Genomic DNA, 19,094 nt, shown 5'->3' with positions numbered 1-19,094 from the left:
TGTACTCGTGCTTTTATATCACATATATATAATTTAAATATAGATTATTAATAATATATGTATAAAAAATATGCACTAAAGTATATGACATGCATGTTTTATAAAATAATAGCAAGTCTCATTTTGTGAAGAAAAGCAAATATTATGTAATTGTGTAAATTTTTGTTGCATATTTAAGTACACACATCTTGTTATTCATATACATATAATATGTTTTATAAAAAAATAAAGAATTATTGTAACATATTTGGCAATAGTCATGTTTATTGTTACCCTTAAATTAAAAATATTTACTTTTATTTTCATTTATTTTTATTTTAATATATGGTCATGTTTATTCTAATTAATTCGTAAAACGTACGAAGGGGCATTTTTATCAAATTGATGCTTTTTGTATATCAAAATTAGCATCAGGGGCATATAATTTTAACGTTATTTTTAATAAAATATATATGCTTCTAAAGCTTAACTTATTAAATGTAAGATTCAAAAGAACAAAAAAAAAAAAAAAAAGCACAATAAAACTCCAGCATACAAACGACATATATTTATAGCTAGAAAATGTTTGGTGGACAAAAAAGCTTTCTATTCAAATTGTAGAAATTATAAGATATAAGACACATGCAAGTCTCAACAAAAGTTGACTAAATTAGCTAATATGACATGGGATATTTGACTAATCATCATCACTTGCGCAGACCAATGCTAATATCTTCCTGTACTTGCTTTTACCGCGTCTAATATAATTAATACCAAAGCATCATGTAACTACGAACTACCGTATTACTTTTTCATCTCACAGATTACTATACTGTTATACATATATAAAAACATACATATAAGTAATATATATCTGACTCTTTTTTTCAACAATACTATCTTCACTTATTAAGCGTTTTACCATCATGTTACTAGTACTATGTATGCATGTATCCACTCACTCGCTCCTCCTCCATATCAGATATATATATACACAAAAAACACATGATGATAATTTCAACCATTGATCTATATTATATACATACGAGCTGATCACGATATAAATATGTAATTTGTTTATTTGAACTAAATATATATACATGCAATTAATATACGACCAACAAACTCATTCAAACTTTTCATTTCTTAAATTAAACAGAGATATAAATAATATTTTATGGTTTTGAAAATGGTATGTAGCTCTTAGCAAAAAATTAAAACAGAAAAAAAAAAGAATTAAAGTAATATTTTCAATTATTAAATTAAAAGATAGAGAAAGAGGAGGGGGGATAATTAATTAGGTGTACTATAAATTAGAGTAATTAAAGATTTAGCTAAGCTAATTAATTTGTGATGAACATGAAATCTAATCAATTACATGACAAAAATAGAAAATTGCAGACCTACCAGTGGTAGCATGAGTATTCGACTTAATTAGTAGTACTCAATGGCGATAGCGATGGATATCGTAGAAAGAGAGAGCGTGACACTCACACTTTCACATAAGCGAGTAGTGTAATGAGATAATATTATATGTACAGTGAATCTTTTTATACCCTTAACTCTGAAGGCAAGTCTGCTATTTTCTTACTCTGCAAACAGAAAAACCACGAAAAAAATTAAAAAGAGCTACCTAGCTAGCTTTTTTTTTTCTTTTAATTGGGTAATGAATTTATAATTAATTATATATTTACTAAAATAAAACTGGAAAATAAAGAAAGGAGGAACAAAGAAGAGTTTGTTGGGTTTTTCCATTTTGTTGTAATAAGAGGATATCATATATTCCATTGTTCACACTTTCTCTCTCTCTTTTTTTCTCTTTCTCTCTCTTTATATACTTGCCCCATCAAATATATATAAAAGAAAGATATATATCATCATTTTCTATATAAACTCCACCTCTCTAACTCACAGTTCTCTATCACTCATCAAACTATATAGAGTTATATAGCTAGCCATTTGTTCAAAGTACAACTCCATTTTTGTGCCAACCCAGAACCACCAATTTCCCAATTAAACAGAAAAATAAAAAAGAGAAAGGAAAGGTAAGAAAAGAAAGATAAATTTTTCTTCTTTGATATAAAAAAGGAATGATATTTTATCTATTACTGAAATTATCTTAAATTGGTTATAATAATAATAATAATTATATTAATAATATGATGCATGTGTGTTTTGATGTGATGATCAGAAAATAATTAATATAAAGATAAGAAATGGGAAGAGGGAGAGTAGAGTTGAAGAGAATAGAAAACAAGATCAACAGGCAAGTTACTTTCTCAAAGAGAAGAAATGGTTTGCTCAAGAAAGCTTATGAGCTCTCTGTCCTTTGTGATGCTGAAGTTGCCCTTATCGTCTTCTCTAGTCGAGGCAAGCTCTATGAGTTTGGAAGCGCTGGGTAAATACATATATACTACTCACAAACATTTCATTTTTCATTTTTATTTTTCTATAATATATACCCCAAGCCCTAGCCAGATCTGCTGAGATTTTTTTGACCTATACTTCAAACTCTCTTTCTTCCTCTTTTGAGTCTACTTGTTATAAATTAATATACCATTTTCATTATTAGTGATAAATTTACAACAGTTTATCATAAATATATCTGTTGATCATCATATATAAGAAATATTTTCTAGTTCGTTCTTTTTTTTTTGGTGATAAATCTGATGTGTTCATCAAAAACAACTTTACAAACTAACAGCACTTTTTATTTCATAAAAAGTTATAATCTTTTGAAACGAAGCTCTTGCTTCCTGCAGATCTGCTTCACAATAAGAACATGATTTATCATATTATTTTAATTAATTACCCCAAATTTGCATTTTGGCCTTTTTTTTTTCGTTCTTGAATATTTTTGTCCCTTTTGAATTTTTTCTCTTCTTCATGATCTTCTGATGTGTGAGCAACTTTTTTTCTTCTCGCCATGTTTAAACATTGCATTTTTTCAGCTATATATAATCCCAGTTTTTTATATATGGTGGTGATATATCTTGTATCTGACTATAGCTAGGTTTATGTTTAATAATGGTTTTGTTTTAATTAATTAATTATTTGACTTTGCTTCTTAGCGCGCGGCTTAAAAATCTTCTTTCATTTACTCAAAAAAAAAAAATCTTCTTTCATGATTATCTTTATCGTGCTAATTTGAAGTACTAATAACGAGTTAAATTGCGTTTTAGGGATACTAATAGAATAGTATCTCTAACGATTATATGTCTGTTTGATCGTGCTCGATATTTTCTTATCGAAAATAATTAAATAAATCTCCAACATATATGCCTCATTTTCTGGTAGTTTTATTACTAGAGTATATATAATTATATATTATTTTAATTGGTATATCTCTCTTCTCGATTCCCTATTATATTATTATATATATTATTTAAATTTACATGCAATTAATTAATTATAATCCTTTTCTTGATCTGCAACAAAAAGAAGAAGAAGAAAAATGTTAGCGTATATATGGAATGACCTAGCAAAGCTAGAGAGAGCTGTACTGTCTGACTCTGTAAATGTTGCTCCCTTTTGTTTTTTTTATTCAGTCTGTGGACGCGGATAGTACTCAATCATTTTACGTGCTTTAATTTCCCGGCCTCCATTGATCTCATTTTTTTTATTATTGGATCGATCATGGTTTTTGTGGTGTTAAATAATACATATATATGGGATGTATTATCAGAAGTGAAAGAAAGAGAGAGAGAGAAATTGATCCAACCACAGATGGACACGTAGGACGTTCCATCATAATATGTTTAGTATTTGAAACCTTATATTTCATCAGTCACCACTGCTAGTATAGCTTTCTCTCTCTCCTCTCTCTACTGGGTTTTGCATATTCGTTTTTGATCATATGATTTGGGGTGGGTGATGGAACAGTAGTACTTGAGCTCTTTTGTTTTTTCATGATCAAAACCCTTTTCTCATTAATATATTGGCATTTCTTCAGCTTTGTCCTCTTTCTTTCATTTTGGATCCCAAGAATATCTCTTGGTTTTATCAGTGTTCCTCGTACAGTACTCCTCACCTCAACCTCATCAATCATTCGATTCATGTCATGATCTCTAGCTAGCTCGTGTTCTTCTTTAATTTTAGAAACACAAAAAAACCCACTAGTTTCTTGGACTCTCTCTCTCACATCAAAGCTGCAAACACTCACTCATGATATGATTTGGATCTTACCAATTCATATATTTGCTCTAATTAATTTCATTTATCTATTTATTCTGCCATTTTATTACATAATAATCTCTCCAAAAAGATGCGTGTATATATAATATTATGTACATGTACATGGCAAATCCTATGCATATACTCAAATGGGTGGTAGTCTAGAGCTCAGTAGTTTTGGGAATATATTGTTACCTTAATTTCTTCAAAATATGTGTTTGAAATATAAAATATGGGATTGGATAAAAGTAGAATGAAACAAATTAAGAGACGTGGGAATTTGGAGATGTTGATCAAACAAAGGTTTAATTAATTAGTACTCAATTATATTTTCAGTTATCAGGAATTTAAATCACTGCTGGCTCAGTTTGATATTCATTAACCAATACTTAATTAGTGTAAGTAGTAAAAAATAATGATTTCTCTCTGAGCTGCCATAGTAGTCAAAGTCTGAAAAATATGACGGTTTCAGTCTCTGTGTCCATTCAGGATTCAGCTTTCATATTTTTCCTTCTCCATACTCTGAAATTGAATGTTCTTTTCAACTAATAATTAATAATCTTCTCTCTCCATGTCTATACAAGTATGTATCTATGCATAATGCATGTATGTATGTATGTATATTGCCTTTTCCACATTGTGATATTCATCTATGTATATTTTCAAATTGAAATTATTTGGATATTATCTCTTGTTGTCCCACATAGTATGATAATTTAATCTCATTAGAAAACTTATAACTAATTAATTTTGTCCTTTTCAAATCTATTAAATATTTCATCTTTATATCATTGTTTTTTTTTTTTATCTATTATTTGTCGTTGGCAAATTACTACATACTCTTTTCTGTTATATATTATTTAGTGCAGTCCAATTTCGCTACGTACTTTCCAAATATGACCAAGAGAAAAAGTTGTTCTCCTTTTAAATGTATATATGTGTATGTATATTTTTGAGAAAAATATGAATATATATTATAATTTTGTATATAATGGTTGGTTCTTGTCTACCAATATATATAAAGTGTTATATACTAAGAAGGTATTGATCTATTTGATTAACTAGAGGCATTTTACTGATCATCTTATTTAGAATTTCATATATATGATGTATATATATAGCTCTTGATAATTATAAGTTGGTTTTTATTTATCTTTGATTTGCAGTATAACTAAAACACTTGAGCGATACCAGCGTTGTTCCTTCACTCCTCATGATAATAGTAGTGTTGAACGCGAGACACAGGTATATTAATTCTCCAACTATCATCAAATATATATATATAAACACATACATATAAATATATATATTGTGTTTAAAGACGCATTTGTAAAAGCACGGTGGTGTAATTATATTTGTGTGTAATTGGAGATAATTATAAAATTTGATAAGTTAGTAATTACAGTAATTTTATAATTTGAGGTAATATTGAGAGATTCTCTAATTAAACTCTCTAATTATTATCTACGAAAGTTGAGTACGTAATTTTACTCGAGTTACTGAAATTTTCCATTTTAAACATTAGTTATTAAAAAAAATATTATTTTTCCTTATAATTATTAATTATTTTTTTAAAATAAAATATTAAGAATTTGTATATAATTAACATCTCATTTTTAAACTACCTTATATTTTAAAATACAGTATAATTGCTAAATTGTATAATTACTATATACTATTTAATAATTATACAGTTACTTTCAAAACAGAAAATACAAAATACGAACCATGATATATATATGCGTGCATTATGTATCATTATTCTTTCTATAGCCTATTATATTGATCAAACAAAACATTCTCAGTGATATATTATTTTTATACAAATATATAAATGCATATACATTTTCAATATATAGTTAAGTTCTGAACTTATTAGAGCCAGAAATTTATTATATGTATATACATAGAAAATTCCTAGCTGGTTACGCCAGCCCCCAGTTATTTATATATATATAGTGAGTAAGGAATGGATTTGAGTCATATTTTATTTCTGTGAGTTGTTTGAAATTTAGATATAATATGATAATGGAGTGTATAGTACACACTACACACTTTTAATTAATTTATTGGGGAAATAGAGCTAGCTTGTAGGAGCGTAATTTCTTTAAATAGATATCGATCTCTTGTTCAATAAATAAATAGCTAGCATTTTGAAGTTCGATAATAATCTTTAAGAGGTAGTGGCTAGTGTTTATGTTATAGTAACAAACATCGTTTATTATTCTAATAAACATTTTTGAATTGTGATCAATCTACCAATGCAGAGCTGGTACCACGAAATTACAAAATTAAAGACCAAATATGAGTCTCTCGAGCGTACTCAAAGGTGTTATATACATACACATATATATAAATATTAGTTAGTCTCTAAACATCAGCATTATGTTGTTCTATATATACAGATCTATGCATATGTTCTTGAACATCTATTACATGTAGCTATTTGTTTAAAATTAATGTATTAGTAAGTGGATTTTGTATCTTTTTTTTAAAAAAAAAAAATAAAAAGAAATAAATGTACACGAGATTCTCTAGCTAATATAAATTTAATTACTAATTTTTAGTTGAGTAAATTATCTATTTTAAGGCATTTGCTTGGTGAAGATCTCGGACCTCTTAATGTGAAAGAGTTGCAAAATCTTGAAAAACAACTTGAAGGATCTCTTGCACAAGTTAGACAAAAGAAGGTATATATATGCATCTTATATACATGTAATGATATTGTTATATTATTTATAATAATATAATATTTAGATTGAATATGTGTAATAAACTAATAATATGTAACATATGACTATATTAGTTGTCATCTTTTTGTAACATTTGGGGAGTTGTTACTATGAGTAACCTCCACCATTATCACCAACATTAAGAGTGTAAAAGATGTTACACACCTTTATTTGAAATTCTTAATGCTATAGGAGTTATGGTGTGTGTAAGAGTTACATTTGAGTCCATAACATCTATAGGGGTTATGAGTTTGAATTTCAAATGGTGATATCCTAAACACTATATAAAGGAGGTCTATGGTGCTCATTTGGGAGTAAGAGATGTCAAGTTTTCTATCAAAAAAAGCACTTTGCTAGAAAACCCTAAGGCTTGATAATTCCCAAAGCTATTTCCTAGAGAGTTCCCTTAGTGCTTAGAGATAGGGGGAAATAAGCTTTTGGACAAAGGTGTAATACCTTGTTCAAGTCATGGTGATCCCCACTATTCTACACTCAAGGTTGTGAGTGAGTATATATATATTATTCTCTTATTATATATTTATATTATTTTACATGTGTTGTAATCTATCTTCTTCTACCTTTCTTATATATATAACATATATAGTGTATATATATTGTATATTATGTTGTTGTAACATTTATTTAATCTCTTTGTTGGTCCTTGTATTGTATTACAATAGAGTTGTAATATCTTGATTTTCTTCCATTGTAATAAAATCTCTAACAATCAAAAGCTTATCCCTTATCAATGGAAGAGGTTATAAATCAAGATTTTGAGAATACAAGGATAAGGGATTTTGTGAAAACCATTCATGGGTGAGCATGGTGGTTTATATTTTTTGATTTACCATTTTATATGATAGTAATATATATGATATATATATGAGTTATATATATGTGATCATGTGTTTATATCATATTATATATATGATATTTGAAATTTATATCATATTATTGTATGTATATATGTGAGATATATAATATATAATATGTATATATGAGTAATATATATTATATATATGTAGAGCATGTGATATAATATATATTAGTGAGATTAAATATGTAGAAATAATTATTTCTATGAATTTATATGAGACATGCATATATAATATATGTTATATACATATCATGTATATTAAAGTGTATATATGTTATATATGTGTGAGGTATGTAACATATATAGTTGTGTAATTAATATATGTATATGTATTATGTGTATATGATATATATATGTATATTATAATATATATATATGTTATATATATATATGAGATATGTAACATATATATTGTGAATTTAATATTGATATTATGTGTATGTTACATATGAGATGTTGATTAGTAACATACATATTATATTAATATATGAGTTACATAGCATGATAATAATGTTGATAGTAATAAAATAGTGTTTATTATTATTGTGAGAATTATTATCATCTATTTTGTGAATAAAGAATATTTTAAATTCTTTTTCAATTTGGTGGTGAACATCTCACTTTATGAGATAATAAAATATGACTTTTGAGAAATTACATCTTTTATTGGATTATAAGAGATAATCATCTCATCTTATGAGATAAGAAAAGTGAACTATATGAGAGTTACACTTATGAGAATTGTCTTGTCATAGCAAGAACAAATGGATTAAAAGTGGATCCAAATTTGTGAAATGAGCCATAAATTAGAAGAGTAATTTTGGACTCAAAAGTTTATGAATTAATGTGGATTCAAAAAATAGTGAAGCAATTTTGAATCTTAAATAATCAAAGTTGTAAACAAAATTGATGAGAATTTTGTTAACTTTGGTATAATTTTAGGCTAATCTCAATAAGGAGATAAGCTTAAAATTATGGTAAAAATAAGCACATTATTTGATGAGTAGTAATGTGAGTTATTTGACATTTTAGTTTTGTTGAGAAAACTAAAAATGTCAAATGATATTTTTTAAGGTGACCTTAAAAAGTCATTTCAAGAGGAAAATACACAAAAGTGATATTTTTTATATACACTTTATGCTAGACATGTGGGGGTGAGCCACAAATTTAATCAAAATGTGTTGAGACATTGTTGATTAATTTATTTGATTTTGAATTCAAATTTTAAATCAAGTTTGGCTATGTGCATAAGTGAAAATATTGACATATTTGGTGTCAAATTTTGGTGAAAATAATTTCAAGAAGGAAATTAAATTTAAGAAAAATTATAGAGACAAAGTGGTCTTCTATATTTCAAAATCAAGATATTGTCTTGATAATGAAATGTGAAAGTGTGGGGGTGTATACTCCAATATGAGAAAGTTTAGACATACTTGGTGTCTAAAAATAAAATATGAGAATTTAGACATGTTTGGTGTCTATATTGGTGTATTTTTGATATGTTTGGTATCAAAATTATTGAGAATTTGAGTTGTGTGAAAATTAATCTTTTATGATTGAATTTTCAAAGCTTAAGTACTTAAGGAGAAAAGTGGTCACAAAGTGAACACTATATTTTGGCATGCATGATTCACATGGAATCAATAGTGAGAGGTTATAACAAATCGCTTAATCTCCGTACAAGATTAAAGCATGAATTTTCGAGGGATGGGACCTAAACTCCCTTAGTGTTTCTCTCATTGATGGTAACCTATCTTAACACTAGTAAACATCTAGTCTTAAGTTCAATAGGTAATAACAAGTCAATAGAGTGAATATTGTACTCAATTGTCCCATCTATGGATGAGTACATGTTGTGAAAATTGAGGGTTAAAACCGAAAGGTTTTTTAATGGAGCTTAAGCTTAAGAAAACTCACTTAAGCTTAAGAAGTGTCTAACGAGTGGTGAGACACTAAAAATCCACCTATATGGACTAGAGGTGGTGCCGCCTCTTATGAGAATTGGGAGTTATTCTCTAGAGAGTCCATGAATTGGAATTTTGCACATGGCCATTAACGGTGCAAGAGCGAGACATGCGGTCTCAAGTGAGCATTAGCGAGGGTGTGTGTGTTATCACCGGTTTGTATTAAAGGAATAATGGTTCAATGCTACGGCAACCAAAATTTCATCAAACTTTGTGGTAACTACACTAAGGTAAAATTCAAGTCGAAAGACATTTTACCTAATGCACCTAAGCAAGATTTCTTTAGAAGTGTGTATTTAGTCAATCAAAGTGGGGGAATGTTATATTTTGATATAATATTTTTGATTGATTAAATAAATGTTACAAATGTTACAAGTTTATTACTAAAGAGATAATATTTAATCTAGTGGGGGATTGTTATATTATTTATAATAATATAATATTTAGATTGAATATGTGTAATAAACTAATAATATGTAACATATGACTATATTAGTTGTCATCTTTTTGTAACATTTGGGGAGTTGTTACTATGAGTAACCTCCACCATTATCACCAACATTAAGAGTGTAAAAGATGTTACACACCTTTATTTGAAATTCTTAATGCTATAGGAGTTATGGTGTGTGTAAGAGTTACATTTGAGTCCATAACATCTATAGGGGTTATGAGTTTGAATTTCAAATGGTGATATCCTAAACACTATATAAAGGAGGTCTATGGTGCTCATTTGGGAGTAAGAGATGTCAAGTTTTCTATCAAAAAAAGCACTTTGCTAGAAAACCCTAAGGCTTGATAATTCCCAAAGCTATTTCCTAGAGAGTTCCCTTAGTGCTTAGAGATAGGGGGAAATAAGTTTTTGGACAAAGGTGTAATACCTTGTTCAAGTCATGGTGATCCCCAGTATTCTACACTCAAGGTTGTGAGTGAGTATATATATATTATTCTCTTATTATATATTTATATTGTTTTACATGTGTTGTAATCTATTTTCTTCTACCTTTCTTATATATAATATATAGTGTATATATATTGTATATTATGTTGTTGTAACATTTATTTAATCTCTTTGTTGGTCCTTGTATTGTATTACAATAGAGTTGTAATATCTTGATTTTCTTCCATTGTAATAAAATCTCTAACAGATATATATGTTGGAATTTAACTTCTTTATTAATTCCTTTTTCCCTTTTGATATATAAATATATATATATATATAAATATATATATAAATCAAATGCAACACATTCATCTCAATATTATATACACCTTAAAAACATTTATTCACAGATGCAGATTATGATTGAACAAATGGAAGACCTGCGTAAAAAGGTGCGCGCGTTCTGTGTGGCCATATATATATGTATATATATATATATATGTATTCGTGATCTAATTAGCTACTTTTGATATTGTTTTTATTAATGAATAATAATCATTGGATATTCTGATTGATCATCGAATGATTGATATCCTTGTGATGGTTCTCTGCTTCAATTTGGCAGGAGCGTCAACTTGGAGACCTTAACAAGCAGCTTAAGATTAAGGTTATTATATATGTTTATATGTAATTGGCAAAATGTCCTCTGTTTTTGACGTGTAGTTAAGATATATATTATATAATAGGTAGTGTGTGATATGTATTTGTTTTGTTTGATTTGGTCAGCTTGACGCAGAAGGACAAAACCTGAAAGCCATTCAAAATCAAAACATATGGAACAGTAACTTGGCGTCTGGAAGCACCAGCTTTGCTTTGCATACTTCTTCTCAGAGCAACATCACAATGGACTGCCACCACCTTTCGGAACCCATTTTACAAATAGGGTAAATAAAGTGACAATTAATATATATGATAGTTATATAGTGTTGCCAAACAAACAGCCAAAGGAAACTATAATTTAAGTTTGTGACTCTGTTGTTTCATTTTTGAAAACAGATATCATCAGTATGTCCCAGCTGAAGGGACTTCTCATAGTATACCAAAGACCATGTCTGGTTCTGAGACTAACTTCATGCAAGGATGGGTGCTTTGAGTGAGTACTGCCACTATATATTTGGACCTTATAATTAATTAAAGAAACAGTATAACTTTAATTAAATCAACTTATGGTGTTTGTAATACTTAATTTCATTTCTCATCTTCTACCGATCGACTCATTATTTCTACTAATTGCAAGGCAGGAGTTATTAGCCCTTTCGGTTTTTATCTGTGATATGTAATTCCAATAATATATTACATATATATTTATATCATATGTAAATGTGTGCAGTATATTTATATCTATGTGATGCTCTAAGTGTCCCTTTATGGTGATATAAGTTTTCATGATAAAAATGATATTGGAACATATCTTACTTAAGGTACTCTTTTTTGTGATTTTTTTTTTTAAACAAAATCTTAAAATTACATGTAAACAAAATATTATATTCCTCATCATCACACCCATATATTTTTTGTTCATAAAAGGTAATAATATTAGGTCGTTCAAAAATCAACACTATACCCCCACATAATATATATATACCATATCCATTCATAAGATACAAATTACAAATTAAGCTAGTAATATACATAGGGGAAATCCCTCCCCTTGAAAGTTCATCAAACTGCTGTTAGCTAGATATTCTAGCATCCTTTGAAGCTTGTCAACAAATTGAACAACATCATTATTAACAAAAGTAAAGGAAACATCTACCAGTCAGGGGGTCTTCCACTAGACAATGTGCGAACCACTCGTAGAGAGTCAGTAAGAATGATCAGATTGTCCCATTGATGATCATAGCCCAAAGCAAGACTATTTTTAAAGCCTCCAATTTAGCTGACCAAAGGCTAGTATTGCACCACCAAATCTTTCATCTTTAAAACATCCATCAATAAAAAAAAAATTTCTTTGCAAGAGAAGTATGCAGTGTTCTATTTGTTAGAGGTCTCTGGTAATAAGGAGTGGAAGTGTAAAGTTGCATCTCCAAGAATCTCCCCACAACTTCCTAAACTAGATTTCCTATAATCACATAGTTAGAAAAATTATGGTAAACACACTATTCTTCCATTTCCAAATAACTTCCATCAAAGGAAAGGCTGTTATGTTAAGAACTTGTAAACGAGATAAGGCATTTCAGATGAAATCAACCCACAAAAGTAAAGGTCCACCAAAACCAAAAAGCATGCAGTCGCAACAGAGCATCAAAACAAATAAATGAAAAGGGTTTTCCTCATAAACATGATAAAATAAACACTTCTTATCATCACGAAAAGAATACTTATCTTTGGTAGAAAGAACGCCAGAGACAATCCTCCAAATCATCATGCTCTATCTTGGATTGTCACCAACTCCAAATATCCTGAGTAGTGGTAAATTTATTCTTTTGATCTTCTAGATAGGCACTTTTGATAGAAAAAAGACCAGAAAGGGAGGCTTTCCAAATCACAGTATCAACATCTATTTGAGAAAGAATTTAATTGTTCCTACTTTTTCCCCAGTTCTTCCCCAAAAAGAAATTGGAGAAAGTCTTAGTTTCAAGTTCTGGATCTTCTAAAAAGGAGATTCCAGGTATTTTACTTCGAATAGATTACATAATCTCCCACAATTCTTCATATTCCATCCACGGGATCCAAAGCTGTCACCAAAGATCAATATATTCACTAGTGGCAATGATAGTCCAGGCTCCATCAAGAACGATCTTTCTAGCCTCAAGAATATCATTCCACAAAAAATTATCAGAGTCTATAGGCTGAACACTCAAAAATAATTCATAGGGGAAATATATATGTGGCTTTGAGGGAGATAGTCAAGGGTCTATTGGAGTTTGAAGTCAAGAAACAAGCAATTAGCCAAAAGAGCTAGATATCTTCCATACGTCTAAAACTCAAACCTTCACAAGATTTGAGTTGACAGAGGTGATCCCAAGATTTTGCAGCCAGAAATCTATTTTATCCAAAGTTCCATTCAACCAGTATCTCCTGATTGAAGCATCCAATTCTCGGTAGGAAGTAATTAGAATTTTAACGGTAGACATAGAGTAGGTTGGGATAGCAAGAGCAATAGAGTTTATAGACACCATTCTCCCAATAGTAGACATAGTCTTCATTTTCCATCCTTCCAATCACTGACAAAGTTTTGATTTCAGGAAATCGAAATCCTTTTTTCTTTTCTTAGTAAAAATAAAGGTGTTGACCCCGCTTTTAGCCAACGAGGGGAGTCTTTAAAGCATTTGGATTTAATAAAGGTTCGGCCCTTTGATGATAGTAATAGCCTACTCCCCTTTTTATTATATTATTTTGATAATTATTAAGATCACAAGAGTCCGACTAAGTGAGTTTCTTAACAATCTCGAAAAAACTTACAAATATTTTAGCAGCATAAGAGCTCTTTTGAAAGTCGAAAAAAGGATCCTTCCTCAGCGAAATGACTCCTCTATTTATAAAGAAAATACAAGATGCAATGTTTGAAAATAGAATTCGAGAAACTAACTATTAAATCCCACGATTCTCTTAATCAGATAAACCAATCCCATAGAAATATGGATTCTAATTAAGCTATAATTGTGGAGAAATTTAAGGAAAATATCTTTGGGATCTTCAATTACCGCATTCTTCTGTACGGAGAATGGAACTCAGCTAGACATATCTAATCTTCTAGAAGAAGTGCGAGGCATAGAACTTGCTCGGATGATACTTGTTGAAGAACTATTCTTAACTAACATGGCCTTGAATCGTTGTGGACGAAACCTTAAGCGAGTATACCCCGTTTAGGTAGAAATATGCTTGATGCGTGTTACCCAGTTGAGTGCCATGTCACCTTGTAAAAATTGGGATAACATTTGTCCTCCAAGTCTGTGTGGGAACAACAGCTCGTACGTGGACTTCTTCGGATTACAGGTCGATTAGACGGGTGACACGAGTCTGCTCCCACGTGACGTCCTGGGTATAACACGACCTTCCCGAAGCATGCATATCCCCTCACGTCACTTTAGTATCTCCATCATTTAATGCTTTGTCTAGAAAATTATACATTGGATATCGTGTAGACAGTTATGGGGAAACAGGCTTCTGTCGGTTATACTTCATGATGAGCTTTAATTGTCTTCTTTTGGGGAGGGAAGTGAAATTTAAAACTAAATTACTAACTTTCCTTTCGAGTAGCATATAAAAGAAAAACTAAATTCCATTTCCACCTTTTTTAGCCATTTTCAAAACCAAAAATCTAGGCGCAAGAATTTTCTTCAAAGTTCTTAAGCTTTCAAGCTCCGTTTAAGTGATCGCACGAAGTTTCAAGTGCTCGACGATCACAGTGAGTAAGTCTTTGCCTTATTCTTCCTTTACATTTCTGTCTATGATTGCTCTGCTGCAAACTTTTAAATCCCCAAATTAATGATTGAAATCTCAAAATCAAAATCTTTCATAATAAATAGATGAGAATCGAGCTTTAATGGGTTCGGCGATGATAGCTGTGGTAGTGGGCATTACAAAAAAAAAAAAAAAAATACTATCAAACTTTTAGTCACAAAAAAAAGTTACTTGTGACTAAACATGGTATATGAATACAAGTAGTCACTAATTTAGTTTTAGTCACAATAAGTATTGTGACTAAAAATACTTTTAGTCACAACAAATTGTAATTTTTGTGACTAATATTTTAGCCACAGACTTTTTAGTCACGACATAAGAATGACAATTTATAATTAGTCACAACTTTTTTACTTTTAGTCATAAGTTTTGTTGTGACTAAAAGTAAGATTTTTTGTAGTGGGGGTAGTGATGCAGTGGTGGTTGTAGATTAGGATTAAAGAAGAAAAAATAATAATAAAAAAAATAACGGTGATGCTGGGAATATAGGTACTTGGGCAGTGAGCAAGTACATGGAGAAGAAGAAGAAAAAATAAGTTTTTTTAGGGTAAATACCATTTTCGATTCCGTGTTTTGTAAAAGTTACTAATTGGACCATCTATTTTGTTAAATGACAAAATGAACCTTGTATTTTCTAAAATTTTACAAATAGGACCATCTAGAGATGTTATGACAAAACTGGTTACTTTTTTTATCTGTTCGTGTTAGAAATTGTCTAAAATTTGGTTATATTAAAAAATATATAAACTTGTTGAAATTGAGTTTAGAGTCCTATTTTTACCATTTTAGAAAATATAGGCTCTATTTTGTCATTTAACAAAATAGAGGATTCAATTGATAATTTTTATAAAACATAGAATCCAAAATGGTATTTACTATATTTTATGATTTTATATAATTTATTTATATTTTTTTAAATAAAATTTTGGTGTGACCAATAAATTTTTGACATGTGTTAATTTTTAGAACAAGAAATGGAATTGTTGCCATTTTTTGAGATTGGTTCATCTAACTCAATTTTTGAGAGACTTATGGCGTAATTTTGTTTTCTCATTTTTTTGTTTTTTTCTTTTACACTTAGTAGTTTGTAGAATTGTCTCGCTCAAACACATTTGTAAGCACAGCTTGTTTAATAGTTATTTTTATTTATTTATTTGTAAGGTTTTAAATTGTAAGTTGGTTTTAAATTGAAAATTTGAATATACTGTTACGACGAATTCTAAGTTTTATTTTTATTTTTTCACATAAAAATAGGAATTCATAACAAATCCACTTTCTTTAAGAACAAACTAGCAGCCAATTTACACTCTCACTACACTTCTACGTTCAATTTCATTCATATCCAAATATGTCAGGAGGTTGTAGTTGCTTTCCTGTAACTCTTGATCGTTCTCGTAAAAGTAGTTTCAAATCATCCAAGTCGTCTAAGAGTGGTAATCATATTAAATTTACTTTGTACAGTATTAATATAATGAAATGATTACATAAGCTATTATACTAAAAGTGTTTTGGCATTCAGGTTCGCCCAAAGTGAATTCATATGAGGCAAGAATCGAGATCAAAACCAAAACCAAAACCATTGAAAGTTCATTGGTTGTTTGTTTTGGTGAGATGTTGATTGATTTTGTGCCAACGGTTTCTGGAGTTTCTCTTGCAGAAGCCGAAGCTTTCAAGAACGCTCCTGGTGGAGCTCCTGCTAATGTTGCTGTTGGGATTTCCAGACTAGGAGCCTCATCGGCTTTCATTGGCAAGGTCTTTTGAAAATATTTTACTTCTTTTTTCTTTTGTCCAATCCAATATGGTAATATTACATTACTAACAATCCATTTTCTAATTGTTAGGTTGGTGATGATGAATTTGGACACATGCTTGCTAATATTTTGGAAGAGAACAAAGTGGACAATTCAGGCGTAGTGTTTGACTCAAATGCCAGGACTGCATTGGCATTTGTTACCCTGACTCATGAGGGTGAAAGAGAATTCTTGTTTTTCAGGAATCCAAGTGCTGATATGCTTCTGACCGAAGCAGAACTCAATGTAAATTTAATAAAAAAGGTACTCGTGTAATGATGTTCTGTTTAATTGGGATGTGTTTCTTTTTATTTTCGTGTCTCGTATCAAAAAAATTTCATTTGAATCTCTGCAGGCAGGTATATTTCACTATGGGTCAATAAGTTTGATTGATGAGCCCTGTAGATCAGCTCATTATGCTGCTATGAAAATGGCTAAAGCTTCAGGTTGTCTCCTCTCTTATGACCCGAATTTGAGATTACCTCTATGGCCATCTTCAGAGTCTGCTAGAGAAGGCATTAAGAGCATTTGGGACCAAGCTGACATAATTAAGGTAAATTCTATGGGGGATTTTTCCCTGAAATTATCACTTAATTATATCTACAACTGACATATATTTGATGGAAACTGCAGATTAATAAGGAAGAAATTGAATTCTTGACTGAAGGTGATGATCCTTGTGATGATACTATGGTGAGGGAGAAACTATTTCACCCTAATCTTAAGCTTTTGATTGTAACTGAAGGCACACAAGGGTGCAGATATTACACGAAGGTTAGTATTTAATGAGTGCCTTAATTTGTCTGCTTGGTAGTTAATGGCTCTATATGTTAATCAATTTCTTTCATTTATAACCAGTCCAGAATAGCCTAATTTTTCTGCACCAATATTTGCAGGAGTTTAATGGGCATGTTCCTGGAGTTAAAGTTACTCCAGTTGATACCACTGGTGCTGGTGATGGTTTTGTAGCTGGAGTACTGAGCATTTTGGCTTCTGACTTGAATCTGTACAAGGTAAATCACTTCTCTTTTTTCATTTAAAGTACTATAACATAGCTTATATATGTGTGTTTTTCTTCCATTATAGCAACATGTTATCTTTAGATTCAGCATTAAACATTACAAAAAATTCATTTCATATCATCAATGGTAAGTCAGAAAGCATTACTTAAATTCCAGAAAAATAAGATTCTAGTTATTAAGTCCATATATATACCTATCTATCTGTATACATCAGACATTAATTGTCCTACACAAATTATCCTTAAATCACTAAGAAAACAGAAAATAAATTAAAGTCTGATTTGGATTGGAAAACAATGCTTGATCCTAATTATGTGTAGTATCATCATTTATTAGTTTAATTAATCTTCATTTCCAGTTCAAGCTAAAGTTTATAGTGCATTGTCTTTTTCATGTGCAGGACGAAAAGAAGTTAAGGGAAGCTCTCCTATTTGGGAATGCATGTGGTGCGCTGACTGTGACAGACAGAGGAGCCATACCTGCACTGCCCACAAGAGAGGCTGTCCTTCAAATTCTTGAAAAAAATTAAGCATGTGAACGAGTTACATGATTGAGTAACTTGGAGAGCTTTGTTCTTTTTCTCTTTCTTTTTTGTTTAGGAACAAACTAGGATTTTTGAGAGAATCATTGCTAATCTCTCACTAAATAAATCTGTCACATTGTGCAACAGATATTATATTTAGCTTCTGAACAAATTAGTGTTTACTTTTTTTATGTTTATTGAGATTACTTTCCAAAGTTCAATCTTGCCAGTCTTATAGATATGTTTTGTGCAAAGTTTGTGAAATTTAGAATAAGTACTAAATATTAGTAACACAATAATAACTATTCACAACATTATATGGCAATTCATTTAACATACACATGCTTACTTGCTTTGACTGAATAAACACGAAAACATGTTCAATAAACAACTAGTTGGGATACTCCGATCGATTTACAAGAAATCTCTCTTCACAAAATCAGAATGAGTTACTAAAGTAGTACTGCTTATCATTGTCTCGTTTCATCAACAATATCAGACTAATTATTAAAAATAAATAATTAAAAGTTAAAATATTTATAAAGCAAATAGTTTTTCTTTTTCTTTTTTTTTTGTTGTTGATGAAACAAATTGTGTTTTTTAAGAAAATATAAATATAAATATATATCATGAGCTGTGTAACCAATTGATAATCTCATATTTTTATCACACCAACTAAATATATAT

At 29.7% G+C, this 19,094-nt stretch overlaps 2 protein-coding genes across 2 annotated transcripts; both read left to right on the top strand.

The window, feature by feature from the left end:
* Window positions 1-1,690: 1,690 nt before the first annotated feature.
* On the top strand, window positions 1,691-13,880 carry LOC115704294 (agamous-like MADS-box protein MADS3). The gene is made up of 9 exons (XM_030631507.2): window positions 1,691-2,024; window positions 2,171-2,377; window positions 5,319-5,397; window positions 6,420-6,481; window positions 6,743-6,842; window positions 11,016-11,057; window positions 11,231-11,272; window positions 11,392-11,549; window positions 11,662-13,880. The coding sequence occupies exons 2-9, from the start codon at window positions 2,196-2,198 to the stop codon at window positions 11,756-11,758; spliced, it is 762 nt and encodes a 253-aa protein (XP_030487367.1). The 5' UTR covers window positions 1,691-2,024; window positions 2,171-2,195; the 3' UTR covers window positions 11,759-13,880.
* A 2,203-nt stretch (window positions 13,881-16,083) lies between these two features.
* On the top strand, window positions 16,084-18,622 carry LOC115706706 (probable fructokinase-7). The gene is made up of 7 exons (XM_030634419.2): window positions 16,084-16,505; window positions 16,592-16,824; window positions 16,914-17,126; window positions 17,218-17,415; window positions 17,496-17,636; window positions 17,759-17,875; window positions 18,285-18,622. Exons 1-7 carry the CDS (start codon window positions 16,421-16,423, stop codon window positions 18,411-18,413), a joined length of 1,116 nt encoding a protein of 371 aa, XP_030490279.2. The 5' UTR covers window positions 16,084-16,420; the 3' UTR covers window positions 18,414-18,622.
* Window positions 18,623-19,094: the final 472 nt, after the last annotated feature.

Source organism: Cannabis sativa, chromosome 1, assembly GCF_029168945.1.
Source record: "Cannabis sativa cultivar Pink pepper isolate KNU-18-1 chromosome 1, ASM2916894v1, whole genome shotgun sequence".
In the NCBI taxonomy this organism is placed as follows: Eukaryota; Viridiplantae; Streptophyta; class Magnoliopsida; order Rosales; family Cannabaceae; genus Cannabis; species Cannabis sativa.
Note: the sequence above shows the minus strand (reverse complement) of the source record. Positions and strands in the feature narration are given on the sequence as shown.